The sequence below is a fragment of the Aythya ferina genome (assembly GCF_964211825.1).
Source record: "Aythya ferina genome assembly, chromosome: 7".
In the NCBI taxonomy this organism is placed as follows: domain Eukaryota; kingdom Metazoa; phylum Chordata; class Aves; order Anseriformes; family Anatidae; genus Aythya; species Aythya ferina.
In genome coordinates, this window is record NC_140302.1 from 24,636,524 (window position 1) to 24,659,246 (window position 22,723).

Here is a 22,723-nt window from a genome sequence, read left to right on the forward strand (position 1 = left end):
TGTTTAAAAACAGTTATTTTTGAGGTGGAAGTCTACATTTGGACTTCTATCAGCAGATAGGTTTATATCCTGTTCATGTTTAAAGGTCTTCATGGTTCAGATTGTTTCTTAGGCCTCGTTAGGTGTGACTGCAATTATCTCTGCATTTCTGTTTTTCTCCGTAAGGATATGCTGAAGTCCTGTACACATGTGCAGGGCTGTGTACATCCCCATTGCACCCTTTCTGCCTCCAGGTACTCGTGGCTCTGGGCCTTTCTGAAACAGAAGCAGCTTCCTTGTAGTTAGTAGCCTTCAGTTGATTTCCTTGAATCCCTCCTCTTCTCTTTTAAGTTTTATACTGTGAGTGATAAAGGTAAATGCTATGCCAAGACAGTCTCATCCACACCATGAATGCACAAGGTTATTTCCCACCTTGATGCTTTTGACCTTGCTACCAGTTCATGTTCCTTACCTTTTCTGCTGGAAAAGAGCCTGAGCAATGCTTTCTTTGTTACTTTTTTTCCACGTCACTGATTTTTATAGACCTGCAGAAGCCATAATGAGTCTGGAGGTGGTTATTCATTTGAACTGCTCATCCTGGTGGTACAGTGCAAGCAAAGAATATGATTGGGGAGAAACTGAACCAGCAAAACCGAGTCACCAGCTGACCACAGGAAAAGGCTGTTTGTGTCAGGTTCCTGTTCCTTGTTCTTACCACGTTTGAATCCTTTTTTTTTTTTTTTTTCTTTTTTTGTTCTCACTGATATAGGCTGTACTGTGAAGGTTGTTTGACAGTGCAGAACAGTGACACTCTGTCCAGGACAGAATAAGGAACAGCGTATAATGGAAGCCTGAAGCAGCAGAGGAAGCTCTAAATGGCAGACTGCACCTTGAAATAGCTGTGCCAGAGGAACGGGGTGTCCCTATATTTATCTTCCTTAGGCAAGCAGTAAAAGGCTTAAAATGCCACTCACGAACATTCAAACTGTGTATTAGGAAAAAGTGATGGTAGAGCAATCAAATAAGTTAATTAGGGAAATTTTGGACAGCACTGGGAGGTGAGGATGCTCAAAGGATGAGTTCAGAGAGAAGATTGAAATTGTATTTGCCTACTTAAATCGTTTTCTCTTTGTCATTGCTGATCTCAGGTAGGGGCAGGCATTAAAGGGGTGGTTTTTGTTGTTGTTGATTATTTTTATAATAAACCAGTCCCTTCTATTTGCTAGTGATGCATATTTTCCCCCTGTGAGGAATTTCCCCTGAAAATGATGAGTCTTTAAGATGTTTAACAAACGCTGTTTATTTTGTCTCTGAGACTAAACTCAGAGTGTAGGAAGGCTGTTATATTGTTTAAGGAGCAAGAGCACAGTTTACCTGATGATGCTCTGGTGAGATCAGCTTAATTCTCTGCACTGCAACTGTTTCTATAGCCATAATTACAAAACAGTTTGTTTAAAAAACACCAGAAAAACAGGGCTACTTTAGGAAAGCATTTAGGAAGGCAGGATTCAGATGTAATACAAAGTGACAGAGCTGTCTTAGCCTGCAGCTTGCATAGTATCTGCTGTTGTACACTTCTGTACTGGACAGCTTGACTGCCTTGTTAATCTATTTTATTACCTTTGAATGTGGACTTGCTTGTTTCCTTCTCCTTCTTCTCTCTCCTTTTTTAATTTTTATTTTTTTTCCAGACTTTTTAATAAAGTTAGTGTTAGTTAATCGTGTGCCTTAATTTAAAAAAATCTTCATCCTGATAAGCCATGATTTCTTTTCAATGTCTTCCTGGAGGACTTCAGTACTTACTGTGCCTTAAAGCACAGAAGCCATGGATGTAAGACAATAGTTGGGGGCAGTCAAACACAACGAGGTTTAGCTGTGTATTGTTTGACAGAAGATGGGCTATTTTTATACCAGCAGTTACAGACAGAGCTGAGCTGACTTTCCTTGGGCTAATCTTAAAACCCCAAAATGTAGGCGAGCCCAGTGCAGATATTTTCATGACTGCCTTGGGCCTGAAGCTAGCGCATCCAATCTTCTTGTGTTATTTTACTCCTGTACTTGGGCGAATAAGCTGCAGGGTCTTGTAGATCTGTCCTACATTGCGTTGTCTCTGTGCTGCAGCCTGTGTTCTGCTTTAGACGTGCTCTTCGAATGCACCCAATTGATTTTTCTTGCAGCATATCAGATTGATGATTGAAATAGCATTGTAGGGGTTGTCTCTTGGCTGCAGGCAGGGAATGCTAGTGATTCCAGCATGGACAAGGCCCTGGGCAACCAGGGTGGGTGATACCCCTGTCTGAGCCATTCTATGCTTCTGTGATTTTCCCCTTGTCTTAGAGCTTACTGCCTCTTTTCCTCAAGATTCGGTGTTTTTACATTGATTTTGGATGCACTTCAAAGTGAGGGCTACATTCGGACAAGTTTAATGTTGGCTTGGGTCTCAAAAGGATCATCTTCTGCTTCCCATCTTGAGGGAGTGACCCATCTTGTGGGTGTTACCAGGTGTATTTGTCTCTTGGCACCATCTGTGTATTTCCAGGGTGATGGCTGGTAGCTTTAAAACCAAGAAAGCTCTTGCTGTTCTCTTCTTCTGTGTATTCTTTTCCCAGGGGTAAGTATAGCCAGGGCAGCCCAAATTGTGTCTCCTCTTCTATCTGGAAACACTGTTCTTGTGAAAGTTGACACTGAATGTTTTATCTGGGTATTCTGAAGAAACAGTACCCTATTTCCATCTAGATGTCTGCGCACAAGGTAATTCTTGTGTGCTGTGCTCTTTGTGCCATTATTGCTTACCTTCTCTAACATTGTCACTGAGTTGTATGGATGATCGCAGGGTGCTTTGACCTCTGTTGAGCAGATTTTGCCTTACTTTTGGATTTTGAATGTGTTCTTTATAGTAATTCTGCAGCCAGGATGTTATTTCATCCTCTGGCAGCACCTGCAAGCATTATGTAAGCTTCTCCTAGTGTCAGAGGAACATGGGCACTGAAAGGAGAACTGAGGTCTCAGATGCATGTAAATGAAAGAAGATGCTTGGCCCCTGCACAAGCTAGGTCGTGTTTCGGTGGGAAAACTTGCTTTGGACCAGATAAGTTCTGTTATCTCTTGGGCTGTTCCTGAGTCAGCGTTGGACCATGGGACCATTTTTCAGGCAGTTCACAGCTCACCACAGCTTACCTTTCAGTGCTGGCATGCATCTGTGCTCTCCTCATTTTGTGTGCAGGGTCATACGCCTATAACCAAGCTAACCTCTGAATGTGACCTCGCCGTGCCTCAAGTCCTGCACGCAGGATGTTTTAGTGGGAATACCAAGCTCCAAAGATGTCTGAAGCAGATTGGTTTCAGTGACTAGCCTTACGAAAATATATATAGATTGGATTGTGACCAAACTCCTCATTCTGGTCATTCCATTTCCTGGAGAAGTAGGTTAGAAGTAGGCTGGGATGAATGTGTCCCTTGTCCAGTTCTTCCCCTCCTCTGCAGAGAGGAACTCTGTTTGAGGGGGAGGCCATGGGATTGCTGGAGCTTGTTAACTTTCTGGGGGGAGGATCTGACCTCACTGCTAGCTCATCTTGGAAAAAAATCTCTCCAGCAAATGTAGTGGCCCTCTGGAGGAAATTCAGTTTTACTTTACTGTCTAGAACTGTGCTGGGGTTGTGACTCTGCATCCCTTCTGCTGAGTAAGCTCAGGATAAGTAAACTCTTAAGTAGAAACCTGTGTGCAGGAGCTGCAGCAGCCCTTGTTGGATTTTGCTGGGAAGAACAGCACAGCTCTACATCTCCCTCATCGTCCCTACAGATGGTCTTCTCTTCAGCAATGCAGAGAACAGCAGTGCTGTCTTGGAAGGCTGCTTGCTTTTCTTCCCCGCTCCGTTGGTGACAGTTTGCAGTTTGCCATCAGATGTGCTGACAGAGACCTGGTGGCCAAAATGTTTTCCCTTGCTCCTGTATTAATCAGCCGTAAGTCGTGGCTTGCAGCCACAGCCCCTTCTCCGTTTGAATAGCTTGAAGCTTTCAGGGAGGGAGAGCTCAACGAGAAATAAAAACACTGTTACAGAGGGAAAAGGGTGGAAAGAAATTCCTCAGCTTCCTGTTGCCTTAAGGTTTGTGGCCTGGTCCTGTAAGCCTCCGAAGATGAATGTTCTGCATCTGCTGAGTCCCTCTGGAGGGGAGCAGAAGACGAGCCAGCAGCCAGTTTCTTTCCAGGGTGACTGGTGCCTTGTTTTGGGAGCTCTGCAGTGTCCCAGAGGGTGCAGCACCCACCTGGCTTCCCTGCTGGAGCCAGCCTGAAGCCCGTGGTGAGGGTGCCCTGGCTACAGGTGGGCCTCTGGATCGAAAAGGAGTGTTGATTTATTTTTTTAACTTTTACTGTGCCTTAGTTTCCAACTAATTACTTTCTGTGTATTGTGATGGTGGTTAGCTGAGAGTCAGGAGCCCATTCCAACCTCTGCTTGAAGCTTCCTGGCCTTGGCGTTAGTTGCATGGGTTCTGTGCTGCAGTTTCCGAGCTGCAAAATAAAAATGATCCTTGCTGTCAAAGGCCCTCTATTTTATCTGGTGCCATTTGTTTTTGTCATGCAAAAAACAAATCACTTCAGTCTGAATGAAATATAGGAGATAAACAACACAGATAGCAACATAATTAAGGTCTTAGACTAGGTGGAAAGAAAACTTCTAAATGTTACTGAGATGCAATTTGAAAAGTCTTTTTTTTTTTTTTTTTTTTTTTTTTTTTTTAAAATCTCACTCCTTGTTGTCTTAGTGTGTCTGACCAAATGCTGCTGGTCAGAGTGCAGATGCAGGGATCAGGAGGGGTTACTGAAGCTGTGAGATCCAGGCTGGCAGAATCGTGATCCTCCAGTGCTCAGGTATGCCTGGTGCCACATCTTGGCCCCTTCCCTGGTAGGGGAGATGCTGTGCTCTCTGGAGTGACAGGTCCCTGGGGTTGAGATTATGCATGCAGGGAAAGACAGCCTGGAAAGACAGGCCAGGCCATGTGTTCTGCTGCTGTTTTACCTTCGTTTGGGTATGGGAGTTCAGAGTTGTCTTGAAAAGGCTTGGAGGGCCGTCAACATAATGGCAGCTGCGTGGGATGTCAAGAGGAGAGCACTGTGTTTAAAGCTCGATCTGGTGAATATCCGAGTGCAATTGCTATTGTCAACCTCCCTGGAATGCATAATTGATAGGAACAGCACCTTATACTTCAGGGTTAGCAGTTTCCATTTCTCTGTGGTGTTGTGTAGCCATCCTGTGACAGTCTCTGTAACCGTACAGTGTGATAACGTGTCATGTTTTGAATTCCTCCCTCATTAGAGGTGCTCGGGCTTGCTTTGTGCAAGAATGTACGTTTGAATGCCTTCGTGCCCTTCTCAGGATGTGATGGGCTCTGTGATTATGCCCAGGGCTGCACTTGGCTGGCCTCTGGAGGAATAGCACAACCGTGGGCCTACTGCCCTGTTAGGGGAGTAGGAGCGTGTGCCCCAGGAGGAGGTGCTGATGCAGACACCTGAACTCTTCAGCCTGGCAGTCCTCATTCTCTATAGATGTCCCTAATTATGCCCCGATGACCATAATGTGAAAAGGCTATGTAATCATTTGGTCCTGGGTCTGCACCTTACTGACTGAAGTTAAGGCACTGTTGTGGTAGAAACTTGTCCAAGCTGGAGGCTGTTTGGGTTGCGATCCCACCTGCCGAGGCTTTGGGGAAGTTGCTCATCCTCGAGCTGTCAAGAGGAAAGGGAAAACATGGAAGCAGAATTTCCAATGAGTGTTTCATAGGGCTCAAAGTGCTTTTTGTAAAGCAGCTCTAAAGAGAACGCTGATAGATCGGGGTGCCTGAAGCTGGTGCGTGGTGCTGGAGTGGAGCTGAGCCTGCCCACTGACCTAGCCCGGGAAGCAATTCTCCTGCTGCTCTGGGCTCTTTGTCTGAGCTTTCAGTAAGAGGCACCTTTGACACTTAAACAAACCCTTAACTTAAGGGAAAAAGCCTGCGCACTAATTGCATTTACTGATATACCTTGGCAATAACTATGTTAGAGGCCCTGCTTTCTCTGTCTTCAGAACGCAAAATGGCCCCAGACTGCCTCAGTTCAGCCTCAGGGACTCAAGCAGAGGAAAGTGCGCTGCCAGTTTCTGAAATTTCATACTCCGTTGATGTCCTTAGAAAGACCCTTAGGTCAGTGGTCACCCACTCAATACACCAGCCAAATAAAAGCTGATTGCATTAAGGGAAGGCTCTGTTATTAAAGGGCTAAGAGCAGACCAGGAGGGTTTCTTGGAAATGTGCTTTAAACTGTTCTGGTAGTAACCTGCCTTCTCATGACTCTTCAGGCCCAAAACGTAGCATGGTATTCTGAGAAAATGAAGGAAATTTGGCAGTGCTGAATGCTGGTACGTGGAACTCTCTCTGGATATCTTTTTGATCATATTAAAGGGGTAGGATTTTTCAGTCAGCATTGTACATCTTAAGCCTTAATTGGCAGAAAAAATCAATCTTGTTACAAAAATAAAAATAGCTAAAATAGCTATTTTGAGGGATCCTGCATGTTTCTTCTGCTCCAGGTAGCGTGATGCTCTGATATTTTGAACATACAGTGAATTTTTGTAATGGGAGGATTGAAGAAGATTCAGTTTACTGTGGAAGTGAGTCCACAGTCTGATAAGTGGCTGGTAAGAGAGGGGATAGAGAGCAGGTTATTGCCTGCAGGAAATATTTGCTTGGATGGCATCCCAAAAAGATGCTCAACCTTCTCCTATTCAGGATAAATAGTCTAGTGAAGTAACTGGAAGGGCTTTTATAAGGGCTAGAAGAAAAGCCTGAAGGTGTTCTTGGTAGCTGTTTTGGTTCATCACATTTTGCTGGTTCACTGACCATGTAACTACTCAGTTATTCCCCAGCTCACAAACAAGTTTTTATATTTATAAAATATTTCTACATATCTACACAGTTGCTTCTTACCGCTGCTCCAAGCTTTGGTATTTGTCTTGCCCACCTACCGCCCTGCTGTAACACAGAATTATTTTGGACAGCTTGCTACATCAGATGGTACCTCATCACCTCTTTTCAGAGACTGCAGCTAGTTTTTTTTTCTGTATGCTCAGCCTGTTTTTCTGTTTTTTACCCTCATCCTTTAAGGAATCTTTAAACATGTGTGGGCCAAAAAAATTGCACAATAAATATGTGACCTGTTCGTGATAGCCTTACTTTCCTGTATGGACAGCTTCCCCTCTCAATAATAACCTCGTCTGGTTAGTTTTGATAGGTCTGAGGCAGAAACTCGCTGTTTTTCTGTGCAGAGTCCTGGTAGGATGGGGCTGCTTGCTAATAAACAGCCCAGCTGGGCCGTGAAGCTGAGACATGCTCTGGAGGCAGGAATCAATGGTGTGCGTTTAACAGTGTTAGAGATCACTTTCCTTTACCAAATATCTTGTACCTCTTCTGACTGCTGCATCTTTTAGGAGGAGGATGAAGCCCTTTCTGCTCTGAAGGGCTAATGCATTTGATCTGTGAATAGTAAATTCTGGGGATTACTGGATGGGTTTAATCCTACTACTCAACCCAATCATCTCTAATCTTATTACAGCGCTCAGCTGATTAAAAGGAATGGTGATTCCAGTGGGGATACAGCTTTCCCTAACCTGTCTGCAGGCCCTCGTGGGCACCATGTTGTAAGCTGCCCTATGCTCCTGTGAGGTGCTGAGTGATTCTCTCCTTTGCTCCGTGTCTTACTTAGTTGAAGCTTTCAAGGACTTGGTATGTGAGCATTGCTAATAATAGTATTTGTCAGGCATACTGCTTGGATTTAATCTTCCTCCTTTCCTCTAGTAATATCCTTGTTAATTGGAATATGTTCCTGTGTTCTGTTTTGTATGTTTAAAACCCTTATAAAGGGAGAAAGGGAATGTGTGTGTTTGTCATGGAGGGGGAGCTTGCTGGCTCTCCTGAAATCAATACATCTAGAAGATTAACACATAGCAAAAGAAACACTGATTGTGCTTACTCTCCTATTCTATTACTAATGACCCTCAGGCATAACTTTTCTGATTAGTTTCTGTGCCCCATCCCTTTATCTCAGGAGAGTCCCAGCAGCCAATAATGCAGTGGCAGTGGGGGTGACAACTTCTTAATGTTAGGTGTGACAACGTTCATTGGCCAAGTACAAATGTCACTAGGATAGGCTATCAGCTTGCAATCACTTAGGTACTCTGAAGATACACCAAAGCCTTTCGTGTTTCCTGGAATTTCTCACAAAAGCTTGGTGAATGCTGCTCAGTCTGTGCTAAGATAAATTGGCATCGCTGCATGGAACAGGAGGAAAAGCATGGGTCTAGAGTAGAAGACAGTTGCCCAGGATGATGACAGACCAGTTGTAAAGCAGGAACAGAGCTCTGATCCCTAGATTCCTGCCCTTTGATCTAATTGCTGGACTGTCCCTCTTCAGTTTTTTTACAACGATTGCAAGTATGAAACCAGCTTTGAGTTACTGTAATCCTGTAGAGCTCATCTCTTTGGGAATTTTAACTATGACTGACGTCCACTCCCCACTTCATTTCCCAAAAACCTCACGGAATTGCACATTCCAGTCTTTGCTTCTTGCGAGCCGCCTGGCTGTGGGGAGCACTGTGCTGCTTGTCCCCAGCCCTCTGGGAACAGGGAAAGCCTATTCCTTGAGTCAGAGCTTCTCTGGGATTATGGAAAAGTTGAACTGTGAGGTATGACCATCTCTGTTGATGCAAGGGGAAAAAGAAAATACATTTTTTTTTTTTAACAAAACAAAACTGAAAATCTCCCAGGAGTCAGTACTGTATATCAGTACTAGGTATTGCTCCATTTCTGCTATGTTCCTGCAATGCTCTGCCACCTTTTGGCCCTACCAGGACTCTTCATTTCAGTTTTAAGAGCAGAGACTAGCGGAAAGGCATTAAGCATGCTTTCAAGGTAGACAAAGCTGAAACTGAACCTTTTCTGTCCTTCCTTTTTACCCAGAGGAACACAGCCTTTGAGGAGTTAGACAAATGTCTGCCTCATTCATCAAAACCTCCGCTGAAGAGCAACCAGAAGTGTTGAATGCTATCTTCTCATCTCTCTCTCAAACTTAGATGTTTTCAGCAGTGTTGTAAATCATTACCACCTTCTTCACATCACCATTACACATTACCTCTATTCCTTTTCGGAAGCGGGCTATGGATGTCTGTAAGTCTGTGAGTACCATGCATGCTGTGCCCTCTGCAGCAGCGTATAATGGGGTCTGTTTTCTTCCCTTGTCTCAATCCAGATGGACACTGAATTGCATCAGTCACTGTGTCTGCCCAGGAGTTGTATCCATCTTTTTATGTGTGTGTACACAGAGTACATGATCTCGCATGTATACTGACTATGTCTTCACGGAGAATTAAAGATGTATTTAGCATGTTAAAAACCAATTCAGTGTAAGTTGCCACTCTCTTCCACCTTACACAGACTAATGCACCAAGGCCTTGAGGAATGGCATGGTGCAACTATTCTTCTGGTTGATGAAGAAGCATCACTCTTTGATATATTTCCTTGCTGTAATAACTAACTTGTTCTGTGTGGTGGTAGCATGATGCAGAAGCTTCTGGTAAAGTACACATTAGGGCACTGCAGCTGAAATCCTAAGTTCAGAAGTGACCCTTCCTATATGAACAGCATATGTTGCCTTTGAACTTGGAGTTCTCAATTCCAGTGAGAGACCTGTAGAAGACAGGCACTTTTATTTCTTTCTGCAAGCCTTGGAGGAGCATCCTGGACAGCTTTACTATTTCTTTGTACCTTAGAAGATTGCATTAATCAAAGGATTTGATCCAGGTCTGAACTTTTTGCCAAATGCTAATTGGCGGGCACTTTGGAGTAGTGATGGCAGTGAGCTGTGGCCCACTGGTGTTTCACCATTGTTTCTCCCAGAGGCTGACGTAAAATTAACAAAGGAAGTGAGAATGAGGGCAACGTGCTTGGGAGAGAAGGGGGAATTATGCAAGAACCTGGCAGATTTTCTAGAGTAGAGGGATCAAACTAAGGAGCTTTACCAACACGCAGTAGTGTCAGGGTTGCTGACCCCTGCCAAGATATATGCCAAGTCTGTGGCTGGCTGGCTGCCTGTAGTGTTGTTCTGATGGACTTCTCTATATGAAGCAATTTTTCATTAAAGGATATTTGTGTTGCCTTCAGAGCAGGCTGTGTAAATATATTTAAAAAAAAAAATCTTTGATGTTGTTCTTAAGTAGGATTTGTGTTTGTGATACATATTCACATGTTCAAGTAGTGAATATATATATATTCACTCTATACCTCCTGCTGAAGATTTAAATCATCCACTGAATTCGCGGAGGTGAGTGGTTCTCTGCTCAAAAACAGAATTTCTTTGAAGTGGTAAAGTAACTTCTGATGACCATAACATTATAAGTGGGTATGCAGAGGAATATGGAGAGGCTGTGTATCTCAGTTTCTGAATTTTAATGGCCAAATGAAATAAATTGTGAATTGAAAAAGCGGGGTAAAAAAAGTAAGATAACTCTATCCATGAATAAAAGAGCAGGAGTGAGATGGTGATATCAGCTAGTTCTAAGAGCTGATTATCATATGCTTCAGACAAGTTCACTTCCTTCACTGCAGACAATACCTCCTTCTTGATTGAGTTGTTTTGAAATGCAAATCATGTTCAGATGAATTTACTCATTTAAAAACTGTATTCAATATAGTTAAAACAGATTATTAAAATAACCTTAAATGCTGTCATCTTTTGCTTGTAAATTTGGGTTCACTTTCTCTCTAAATAGTTTGATACAAATTGTATGTATGTTTAAATAAAAACTACTGTTTCATAACACAAGAAAAAAATGGGAGGAATAATATACGGTTAGCTTATTCCTTAAACAAATGTGGATGGTGTTATCATTGAACCAGCATGCCCAAACGGTGGTGTCAGGAAAGAAACCAACCCAGGAGATTGGGATGGGGCAGGGCTGCTTAGCATGGCTGTCCCTGCTGCTAAATGTGAAACCACAGCCAGAGGGGCTGCCAGTAGTTTTAAAGATCAAGGGGTTTTTATGCCACCCTGCCTAGAAGCAAATATCTGTAGCACAGCAACTTGTTTTCTATTGAAGAGTTTTATCTGTGTTTCTTCAGTTTGAGGAGGATGGAGTTTCAATTCCTGGAGCACTTAACAGGAATTTTAAGTTGCATATCTTCATTCCCCCATCTGAACTCCAATCTGATTATAGAGGCTGATGCCTTGTGAACTGCTGAAGCCAGAAACCCACGCTTTATAGTCTCTGAAAGAAGTTCTGAAATCCCAGCTTTCAAACAGTGTGAAGTATTAATCTCAAATTGTCACAGTTCACGGGGTGTCTGCTAAAATCCAGTTCTGCTTGAACTGGAGAGCAAAAGGGGAACAAGATGCTTTGTAAGATGTCCTTATTTTCAGGTCTCTCTCTTTGTCACAACCTGAAAAACTTTAGGGAAATGCTTTTCAGGCTCATTTACTTTTCTAAGTGTTTGTCCTAGCTCTCTGAGGAGACCTTTCTAGACAACCTCTTTTGTTAACTTTTCCCCTTTGCTGTTCCAAGGGCTCCCGTGGGAGGGTGCACACGGAAACTGCTGTTTCGTACTGTTGTGCCTGCTTTCTGCGTGTTTTGGTTTTCAGCTAGCTAGAGAGGAATGTTGGAGAGGGATTGGAGAGCATGTGATTGTAATGTGTGGGACTTTGAGGAATATTTTTGCTCAATACACGCTTACATCTTGCCCATGAGAGATTTTAGCCTTCTTAACTGTAGACATCCAGATGTGATACTGACAATATGACACCCAGATGACCCCAAAGCAAAAAGCCATGCTGATGTTCTTAGGGATCCCTTCTACCTGTTTTATCTTTTGGAGTCTCAGCTTGTAAATTTGGGGTGCTTGGGGTTAGAATAATGTGTTATAACAGCCTCTGGTGGCTTGGTTATTCCACAGAAGTTGATGTTTAAGTAGAACCCTGTTTTTCCTTGCTAGATATTGAATAAATGACACCGTTCAGTAGGAGGCCCATAAGGACTGCAGTTTTGCTGTCACACATGCAGTTCTCTCCTCACCTTTAAGAAACCTGTAAGCTCTTTATCTGCTGCCTCTCCATTCAAAACTATTCAGTCTATGTGCTGAAAAACAAGTTAAAGTACCCAGAGACAAAAGCATAAATGCTCTTATTTTATTTTCTTTCCTGGTGTGACCCAAAGCAACATGCCTGCAGGCTCAAGTTCTTCTCCTATTCCTTTTTCTGTGTGCTGTCAGACCCATTCTGCTCTGCTTTGTAACGGAGGAGGAATGCGTAGGGGTCAGTTACTGTGTCCCAGCTGAGGAGCAGGGGACTTCCAGTGCTGGGAACATAGCTTCTTTAACCACTGTAGCGCGGTCCTTTGTAATCATCTAATTAAACTCATTGCAAGTAAGTACATAGTGGGATTTTGACATGGAAGACCGATGTAACAAAGTGGCCAAATAAGCACCAATTCCTGTGGTCAGTTGCATATATTTAACTAGGCAAAGGATATTCTATTAACAGGAAAAAAATTACATTCATATTATTGAAACAGTGTCAGGCCTTTCTCTCCATTCCAACTTGAGGAGAATTTTACTGATCCCATGCCTGTTTTTTTTCTGTTGAGATGGCTGGATCCAAAACACTGATGGGCTTGCGGGGAGTGCTTGATTTCTTTCAAATGTATACCTGTGCAGTGAGTCAGTGTAGCTTATGTGCAAAAATGGTCCCATCTTTATATCTTATTTTCAGTGAAACAAAGACTTGAAAGGTTTTGGAACATCATTCATGACTGAAGATGGCACTGAAAACCACGCTGATAAGAATGCTTACTGCTGAAAGCCTGGATCGTAACACTGGATTACAGTCTCACTGATATTCTTGTTTAGGTGTTTTGGAAATGTTGCGCAACTAATAACTCGAATTCAGTGATGAAAACTCCGTTTTCAATTTCACCGAAAAATCTGCAACTCCAAACCCTTGCCACTCTATTGAAATTCCATATTTTTGTAGTATAAATGGGGAGGGAAGTAGAAGGCAACTGCTAGCATAGCTTTCCAGAAAATCTGTAATATTCCCCAGATGTATGAAAATGACAGATCCCGTCAGCAGTATGAAAACATTAGCCAATAAAATGGGATTAAAGTTAATTTAAAACAGGGTCCTGTAATTAGGAAATTCCTGCAAAGTTGCATGAACTTGTCATCGTAACATCTTCAGGCTACATGCGTGGTTTGACAGCCCTGCTGGGACAGAATTTGAAGTTGTTAAGCTTCACTAAAGCACTTGTTTTTCTGACAGCTCAACAAATTCCGTCTATAAAAGGCAGCCTGTGAAGATAAATGTTCTGGACCATTGGTGCCTGTTCTTGTTCTGCTTGGCGCTGTTCTGTTGCCCACCTGTTGTATGGCCCTGTTTGAAACTCCTTCCCCTTCAGGGGTGGAAGGGGGTAAAGGGCAGAGCTTTTGTACTTTGAGGTTCCCTTTGGATCCGAGGAGACAGCTCTGCAAGCAAGGCCTCTGTCAGTTGGGAAGGACTCTTAGACTATTGTCCAGTTTCTTTCTCTAGGTGGAGTTGGAAGGATATCAAAGGGAGAAAGAAAAATCATGAGATGTAAGCATCCTTCCATAAATGTATTTTCATAAACCTCCTGCAACTGGAGTTAGAGTGTACTCACCTGGAAAATCCTTTTAGTGGGCAATGTTGTTAATTTATTTCTCCTCTCAATATTATTAAGAGTTCTTACAAAGAAATAAAAAGCCCGAGGTTAGTGGTGATAAATTCTTTCCAAAGAAACCTCAGTGAAGTAAAAATATCTTTCAGAGCTGCAGTAGGGCCCTCACTGCTAAAATTAAGGTCTTAACTCAACTTTAGCAGAGCAGAAAGCATTCTGTAAAAGCTCTTTTGAGTAAGAAGATCAATGCCAAATGCATTATTGGACTTCATGAGCTGTTTGAATCTTTAAGGCGTTCTGGAAGGGAAAAGTGTAATGCAAGGTTAATTAAAATTATTCCAGAAAGTGCTGTCTTCCTGAAACATGTTCATTGTGTTCCTCAGGCTCTCTTTAAACCACCTTTACTTTCTAAGGTATGAAATGGATTGCATGGGTTTCTATTTATGGGGTGCAGGGAAGGTGTGCTGAAAGTTACAGTATGATTTATGATGGGTCCAGGCACGTACATTTCAAATATCCATGCAGGGATGTATTCTGTAATGGTGCTGTCAGCTTTTGGCACAAGAGGTGGGGGCTGGAGGCCGCTGTGTAGTCAACATGCAGATAACCAACCTTAATTATTCTGTGACTGAATGATGGTCTGGAGGGCATGCAAGTGTCACCCTACCCTGATCCCTGTATCTAGACCCTTTGAGGGAATAAAGAAGCTGTTTTGAATCTACTTCACCTATTTTTGGGGTAGGAGATGATGACCCAAGTTTTACACTTGGACTCTGGAGCTCCTACCTTTTACCAGGATGCCTCTCTTGACTATGAGTGACATAGGAAGCCTGCCCCCCTAACTTGTTGTGCTCTTTTGTGCCACTATTATCATCTGTGGAGCTGTACAGTGAGCAGAACTAGATTAAAAAGATCTCCCTCTCTAATGATTATTTATAAGCATGATCAGTTCCCCATGTCACCCACCAGCCCTCAGTGCCAGTACAGCAGGAGCCTGTGGCAAGGGCCTGGGTGTGTGGAAGCCGTGTGGAGGAGTGTCCCTGCGGCCAGTCTCAGCTCCCCTTGCCAGGAAAGCTAATGCACAGCATTCTTGTTTCTCGTTAAATGGCATTGCCTTCATTGACACCTGTCACTGCATGATGCTTCTGAATTTTAAAACACAAATCCTGGCCATCAGAGCTAAAGGATGAGGGCTGTTGGATCAAAGATAGGCGCAAACTCTTGCAGCTTCTGAAATGATACAGCCCTGTGGGAGACAATCGAAGTGTCAGTATGTGTTATGCTGTGTCTTCAGCAGCGAGACATGTCACTCTTGAACATCTTGGAAGAGCTGAGCTGGTGTATTAGATGGTGATGGGTCATGCACATATGTTGTTCATGGGTCATGCACATATGTTGTTCACTGGCCTAAATTTCTGAAAATGACTTCTGCTCCCTATCACACCTCTTCCTTAGATAAATTCACCTAAAGCTGAATTGCTTTTTCTTCAATAAAAATTAGACTTACGCGAGTTGACTGGTGACATGACAGAATCACAAAATCAAATCATAGACTATCCTGGCTTGGAAGGGTCCCACAAGGGTCATTGAGTCCAGCTCCTGAGCTGAGGACTTGATGCATAAGTGTGTCACCTGGCATCCCTGTGAAGGAAATTCTGTGTCTCAGTGGAGAAACTCAAGTGTAAGTATGATTTGGTTGGGATTAGGATATATAAAAGGAACATTCAGAGAAAATAAGAGCATGGGGAAGTGTCAATAAGATCTTGAGTTTCTCTGGAAGAGTGTGGAGGTTGTCACACCATATTTTTCCTTCATGAAGAAGGTCTAGAACAAGTGGACAGTGTGAGCGGTAACAAATGGCCAGGACCTTATGGTTTTCACTCAGGAATTTTATAGGGATTCACAGCCAAAATATCCAAACCACTAACAAAAATGTATAATTACTCACTGAAAGTTCCCTTGGTACTGGAAGATTAAAAGGTTTTAAGCGTGGCTCCTCTTGCTGCATCTGAGGTCTGCCCCTGGCAGCCTGCACTAGCTAGGCCCATTGCTGGGTGGTGTCAGGGGGATTTCACAGAGCTGCTCACAAGCAGCAAATTGCAGTGGGATGAAAGGGAATCCTAATGCAGCTATGTAAGACTCGGAGGTAAAGACTAAGCGATCAGTTTTCTCAATGAAGGGAGATTGAAGGGAAGTTTCCTTATCTCTAATCACGAGCAGGAAAAACCAGAATCTTGACAGAGGTGCCGATCTTTGTGGTTGTATCTTACAAGCCGTCAGATTAAATCAATTGAGGAAAGATCGAGAGTATCCTGAGGTGCTGAGCTCCAACCATGCAGGAATGTGGGGATGTCCTCTGGAGTGTGCAGCTCCCGTTTTACCAGGCCATGGCAGAGCAGCCAGAAACCAAAGAAACGTGGATCTCAGTGCAGTGGTACATCGGAGTCGAGAGAGTTGAACTCTGGAGTTACTAGAAAGATAGGTATGGTAGAGAATTAGGATTTCGGCGTGGTACGTACTTAGAAATACTTGGAAGCAGCCCAGTTTCAGAGGAGAGTTCAGGCTTAACCTGTGATGGTGCTGCTGCGCGGCAAATCCCAGTGCCACCTGCAATTTCATCTGGGAGGGCACATCTTTAGGCTGCGGTCAGTGTGTAGACCCTGGAACTTGCCTTGTTTAGTCCAGCTAAACAAAGGCTAAGAGTCAATATATTTGTTCTGTGTAAGGAATAAGAAGGCTAAGCGTGAGAAAGGGAGAAGAGCTACCTAAGGTGAAGGACAGTACTAGAACAAGTTGGGGTGAACTGTCTACGACTGGATTTATAGTGGAAGTGGGAGGAAGGTTTCTTCACCATTACAGCTGTCAGGTCTGGACTGGCATGCCAGCCAGTCACAGGAACAAGAGCACAGCAAGATGGTGCTTGATGGTGCTTATAAAAGGGATTGTAAAACAATTTGTCTGCTGTGAATGCCACAGAATAGCTTTTGCAATCCTGCTGCTATGTGAGAAGTTATTAGCTGTAAATAAATCAGTCTTTACAGCGATGTTATTACCTTAGAAAACAGGGAGTGGAAATTAATTCCTTTTAGTTAAGGGGTGAGCTGCATACCCAGTTAAACCTCCCAGACAAACACAACATCATTAGCGCTATGCTCGGCTGCTTATTCACTTGTGACAATTGTGATTAAATGCTTAGGAAGACAGGGCTCATTTAGTGTTCCCTGGTGGGCATTTGGTTCAGGCATTACGGATTTGGGTTGAAAAGCAGCTGTTGACCGACACTGAATTTGGATACGTTGGAGAAGGAAAAGCTGAGCACAAGCAGTGGTTAAGAGCAGAGTGGAGGAACAGGGTAAGGTCCTACCGCTCCTACCAAGGAGAAGCTGGGAAATACTCTCACTTCTGATTTATTACCTGCCCATAAATTCCTAGGTAGGAACAACCTTGCATTTTTAGCCAGCATCCTGCCTAGGTGAGTATACTGTCATCTGTAATTAACCCTAAAAACCCTTCTAAAACAGGTGCAAGAGCCGTTTAAGAGGCAGAGGTGCTTCTGCCACTGTGCTGATCACAATATGTGATAAATACACCTCTGAAGTAGGGGGTTCTTGAATTACTGTTTGCGTTGCCTCTGCCTAACATTGGGCATTCTGCCTGGGCATGTGAGCATCCATCCTATCTTGTGATTCTTAATAAATCTTTGTTCTTAGAGAGGTATGTGGCAGTGGGTGTCATGATATGGTTCTTATTGTCTGAATAAAGTGTTGCTTTTTTGTTTTCATAGGCTTTGAGTTCACCTGATATCTTTATCAGTGCTTTTAGTCCAATTTCCTGCAGAAAGGCACTCTGCTGATCTCATCCCTTTCCCCTCCTTTATCAGCTTCTGTCCAATAACTCGTGAAACTTTGTTTTTATCAAAATTGGCAGGTGAAAAAGGGCTACAAAATGTAAAATTTGTATACATGTTTGGGGAAATTTGAGGCGAGGAGTACGTCGGGGAAAAAAAAAAACACACCCGCACACATAAACTTAGTGTTCCCTTGGAGTGAAGGCAGCACCATCCACTTCATTATGCATCCAATCAATTTGTTTTGCTCCATGGCCTGGGAGCTCATCTTATCGGCTGTCAGATCAGTGCACACATTTCCGAGCCAGCCACGGCATGTGCTGTTCCTTGCCCGTCGCTGAAGGATTTAAGAATGACCTGAGAATATTGATTGGGAATATAGATCGGAAAGAGCTGTAAGGGAGCGGGAGGGGAAATGAAATAGAAAATACCAGAGGCAAGAAGTGTGGGAAGGTGTTATATGGAAACGTGCCTGGCTTTCCACAGAGTCATGTTTCATTAGGTCTAGCAGATCTGGAATGGATCATATGAAGAAAGGGAAATAGTAATGTCTATGTAGTACTCTGAAAAATGGCTAAATAATCTGAAAATGGACTAAATTTCCTTTGGGTTAGAAAGGTATAATCTTCTATGTGCAAAGAGTCTATCATTAAGATTAATGCATTGGGTTATTTTGTTTTGTTTTTGCTACTTTTGTTTTGTTTTTAAATAGGGGGACTTAGATTACAGCATAGGCATAAAACCACATAATATCCCAGTTCTGTTGATCTGTAAGAACTGGGATAAAATTGGGGCAAACAAAAGGAGGTAAGACAGAGCTGGGCAGAGAATCTAGGTGCTGCAAAACATTCAACTACAACGTATTTTGGGAATTTAAATTAAATGGATTTTTGTATTTTATACGCACAGTATTGCTTGCTTAAGTGCAGTGGCTCAAAGGAAAGAGTTTCTTTAATTTCTCTCAATTAAAAAGAAAAAAAATACATGTTCCCTGATTGAAACTGTCTGCTTGTGATACAGAGAAAGCTGCGCTGAGCTCTGTAGTTGCATAGCTCTTGGTGGTGAATGAAACCACAGAAATTACCATTCTATTAATATCAGCTCTTAAATCCGGCAGGGTTATTTATCTGCCTTTACTTCCTTCTACCCTGACTTGTGTTGCTGAAACCTTTTGAAGGCAGTGGTAGGCTGTAATGTTACTACCAGAATACCAGGGGATGTAAATCTAGTTTTATACCTTACTAGGTTGTGATGTTTTTAGATCTTTAAAACTGAGCAGGGTTATTTCTGAGCAAGGATAATCTCAGAGCTGTGGGGGTAGAGTGGGCACTTTTTATCTCATTTTCCTCTGAGTACAGGATCAGAACTTTAGCCAGTGCTGACGTTGCAGGCACAATGCTGATAGAGATATTCTTTCCTGCTATTGAAACTGAAATCCTGATTGTAATTTTTAGGCATTTCTGTTAATCCTAACCACGTGCTAATCTCATTTTGATCCTCATTTTCTTCTGTAGTTCCAGTAGATAACATTCTTATTTCCACTCTATAATAACCTGTTGCACAACCTAGCCGGGCACTGTTCAGGAATCTGCTTCTTTTTATGCAAATATTGAGAGCAATACTAATAGGAGGATGTAAGCTGAGATTTTCAAGAGTGCCTAAGTGCCTGTGATGCTTTGATATTTAACCAGGTAGAGAAGTCTGAAAGGGTTTTCCTCCACTACTTTCTGAAATTCATTTTTCTCTAAAGGTCTTAAGCTCAACACTTCAAAAGCCTTGGCCATAATTATTCTGTTTGGACAGTCTGTACGTGCATCTAAGGACAAAGTTTCACCAATCAAGAGCAAAAAGATTTCAGTAGTCATGGGATGCTATGATGAAGTGCTCATCACAAATCTGTGCAGCTGAGAGCAATGAAATTAAGAAGCAGCTGGTGAAACGCACCATAGATTGAATTTGCTGCTAATAATTATGAGCCTGTTTGAGCCAAGTGCTTTTTCCCTTCACGCATGCCTTGGGAAGTGCCAAACCAATGAATTATTCTCCTTACCAAGAGCAAAGGGTAACTTCTACTACTGTATTTTCTGTTCAGTGTGTTTTTATTGGATGTAAAACAGTCACAGAGAAAGTAATAGAAATACCACACGTGACTGAGGAAAAGGAATCTGCAGACTTTATTGCATTCATCCAATTACTGACATCGCAGCCCCGTGTGTAAATCTTTGGACGCATGCTGGCTTCTTGAGAGGTTTCTCAGTTGCCTCCCATAGGAATTGCCAGACAAGGTCATACCCAAGGTCTGTTCAATCTGTGTCCCATCTTCAGAACGAACAAAGACCAAATGCTTCAGGAAAATGCAGAGCAAGGATTTGTATATATTAGGACCCATCTTCCCAGTAGCTCCCATCCTGGTCTGTGGTAGAGAAGGCTGGATGTACAAAACCTTGTGCTCTCTCCCCGTTTGATACCCAGGAAACCATCTGGATGAGAAGGCAGGAACGTAGCCGATCACCTGGCTCCTCTTGGTGGCTCAGCATGAGCTCTTTTAAGTTGTTTTAAGTTTGTTTTTTTCTTGAAGGGGTATTTTGGATGGTGGTACAGTGCCATCTGTAGGGAACTAGTTAAAGGAGCACAGAAAGGCATAAACTGCAGTGGCTGTGTAGGTATATGGGATAGTAATGGGATAGTAAAGAGTATGTCCCACTGCTCCCCACTCAGCCATTACACCACATCCACACTTGGGTTTTAGTGGGAATAAACCCCACTCATATCCTCAGCTAGTGCTTGGTGTTACTCATTACCCCAGGATACCCTTTACTTAAAAGTCCAACAGCAACCTGAGCTAAAAACAAAGAGGCCAGGAGCTGAAGAGTTGATAAATGAGACTGAATGTTCTGAATACTTGGGATTTTGCTAACAAATCCTTTGCACGGATGATATAAATGATACGCTGGATGATACGCAAAGAGATAACTGTGCTGCCTGGGTGCCAGTGAGAACTAGCAAGGGAAAACTCCTCTGGGAGCCCCTCTGTATCCACTAGTCACAGATTAGCACGCAGGGTTATGCACCAAATGTCCCCCAAGTGGCCATGCCGTGCTGGTGGTACCGGCGGTGGCAGTGCTACTATTGCTGAGCCTGAACGCAGCCCGCTCAATGCTTGGAGTCACCTTGCAGGTTTGTGCTGAGTGGGCATCTGAGGGCCGTGGGGAAGTATTTGAGGTCTGTAATAATCTACGGAAGAAAGTTTCCACCTGGTGCTGCTGGGACAAATATAGAAGATGCTAAATAAAGAAGAATGTAAGCTGAGATCATCTGCAACAAAGGAAATGAAGAATTGCTTTGCAACCACATACAGAGCTTCTCTTTTGACAATATCAAGGAAGGTTAAGACAGTACTTCCCAGACAGTGTCATATATTTAACTTTTGTAGTTTATTGTCTTTGCATACAAGGTTCTAAAAACACACATCTCGTATCACCTGTATCGCACAGATTTACTATTAACAAGAAGTACTTTTCAGGGAAGCCCTCCAGACTCCTGACCAGGGCACATGGAGCTTTGATACAGAGGCACACTTGATTCCTGCCCTTTGCCCACTAGACCTCTACTGAGCTGGCACATTTTGTTGCCATAAGATATTGTTGTCCCTCAGTAAAGGTGACCAGACAGTAGGTGGGAGCTCTTTGAGTAGGAACGGAGGGCTCTTTCTGTTGATGGAAGTCTACTCATGCTTTCATTTGGTTTCACTGGGGAAAGAGGAAGACTGTAAACTTCCAGGGGAAAAAAAACCTAAAACTTCCAGTTGCTCTCTTGGTACTTGAGATTACCCAGAAATTACTTCTCTGGCATAGGTTCCTGTAATACTGATAACTCAAAACTTTGCATTACTGAAATCTTGGTATTGAGTGACTAGTCATGGGTAGGCAAGCCTTGCTGTGGTGGCTTTATTTTTTTTTGCCTTAGTTAAAATAAAGGGCTTAGAAATGCTAGTTTGGGACATCAGTGATTCTGTTTTTTCATGACATATCTCTCAAAGTTGGGGCCAAACCCACAATTAGATACTTGATTGCATGTATTCTGTTTTTTTTTAAAAGCCAGCTTTCAAGTTGACTTGGGATCTGCATGGGAAAGTGCTTTTTCTTCTCCTTCACCAAATCAGACCTACCAATTTCCTTGTTGATGGGATGTTTTATAAATTAGTGCTTTTTAGCAGGCAGGGTCAGGAAAGGGTCAGCTTGGGTTTACAGTGGAAACTCGGTGTCAGTCACCGCTCTGGAGCGACCGCCGTTTCTCCCTAATGGGATTCGAGGCGTGTAGGATCGTGGTGGGTCAGGGAGTGCGTTCCCCTGCCCAGGACCGTGCCTTGTGTCTCACCGGGGGATCGGCATGGGACAGGCTGCAAGGTGAAGGTGCACATGCACAGGGTGGAGTCCTCTGCTGGAAGGTCACCCACATCTTTTCGGGAGCCTGCGTGACCGCTGGGAGCTGAACGGCCCCGAGGTCCGGAGCCTCGCCGCCTAAGGAGACGGGGAAAACAGGTAGCGCACCCTGACGCAAGCAGTGCAAGACTAAATGGCTGTGAATGGAACAACTTACCGGCAACATTTTCCATTTGCAGCTCCATGTTGAGGTGATTAGCCCAAATGAGCTCAAACTGCTGGAAAACTGCAAGAGCAATGGAAAATGAAAAGGTCACCGTGCGTTGCAGGGGTTAAACAGCTGGGCTGAAAAACCTGCAGCGCTCTGAATTAAAGGGAAAACTGCATTCATTCAGGAGCTCTAATACCTCTCAAAAGGAGGTCCAAGAAGCTTATAACTTTTGTTGGCCTCTGTTTCATTGCTTGAATCGGAATCGTTTATACTTCAAGTTTGCTTTTAGCTTGATGCTTGATGAAAACTTATCGGGGAAGAGTTCATTCTACCCCGTAATTATCCATATTAAGGCCTGGTTTCAATGTTCGTGCCAAAACGAACAAAGAGCACAGTGCCCCCTCTTCAGCATCCCCTTCCCACCAGTCTTGTGACAAGTCATTTCCTCTGAATTTTTAAAGTAGTTTAAAAAACAAACAAACCAAGCACAAACAAACAAACAACCCCCCTGAGCAGTACATGTTCTCGTGATAAGTAGTGGTTTTGCATCCATTTTCTCCTTGGAACTTTAAAATACCAAAATTACAAATTTTGACCT

The 22,723-nt window shown here is 43.2% G+C and overlaps 1 protein-coding gene across 6 annotated transcripts in view; it reads left to right on the forward strand.

Annotated features, from left to right (window-relative positions):
- Positions 1-22,723, forward strand: part of CNNM2 (cyclin and CBS domain divalent metal cation transport mediator 2) — a 111,743-nt gene that overhangs the window by 44,300 nt on the left and 44,720 nt on the right. Inside the window, exon 2 of one of the 6 annotated variants that reach the window (XM_084526271.1) lies at positions 19,283-19,576. The exons of 3 other annotated variants lie outside the window; for them this stretch is intronic. In XM_084526271.1, coding sequence (XP_084382397.1) covers positions 19,283-19,440 — 158 coding nt within the window. In that variant the 3' untranslated portion in view covers positions 19,441-19,576. Of the gene's footprint in view, positions 1-8,964; positions 10,485-12,763; positions 13,994-19,282; positions 19,577-22,723 lie in introns of those variants that run through there. 2 more of the 6 variants (XM_084526272.1, XM_084526274.1) reach the window with 2 other exon arrangements.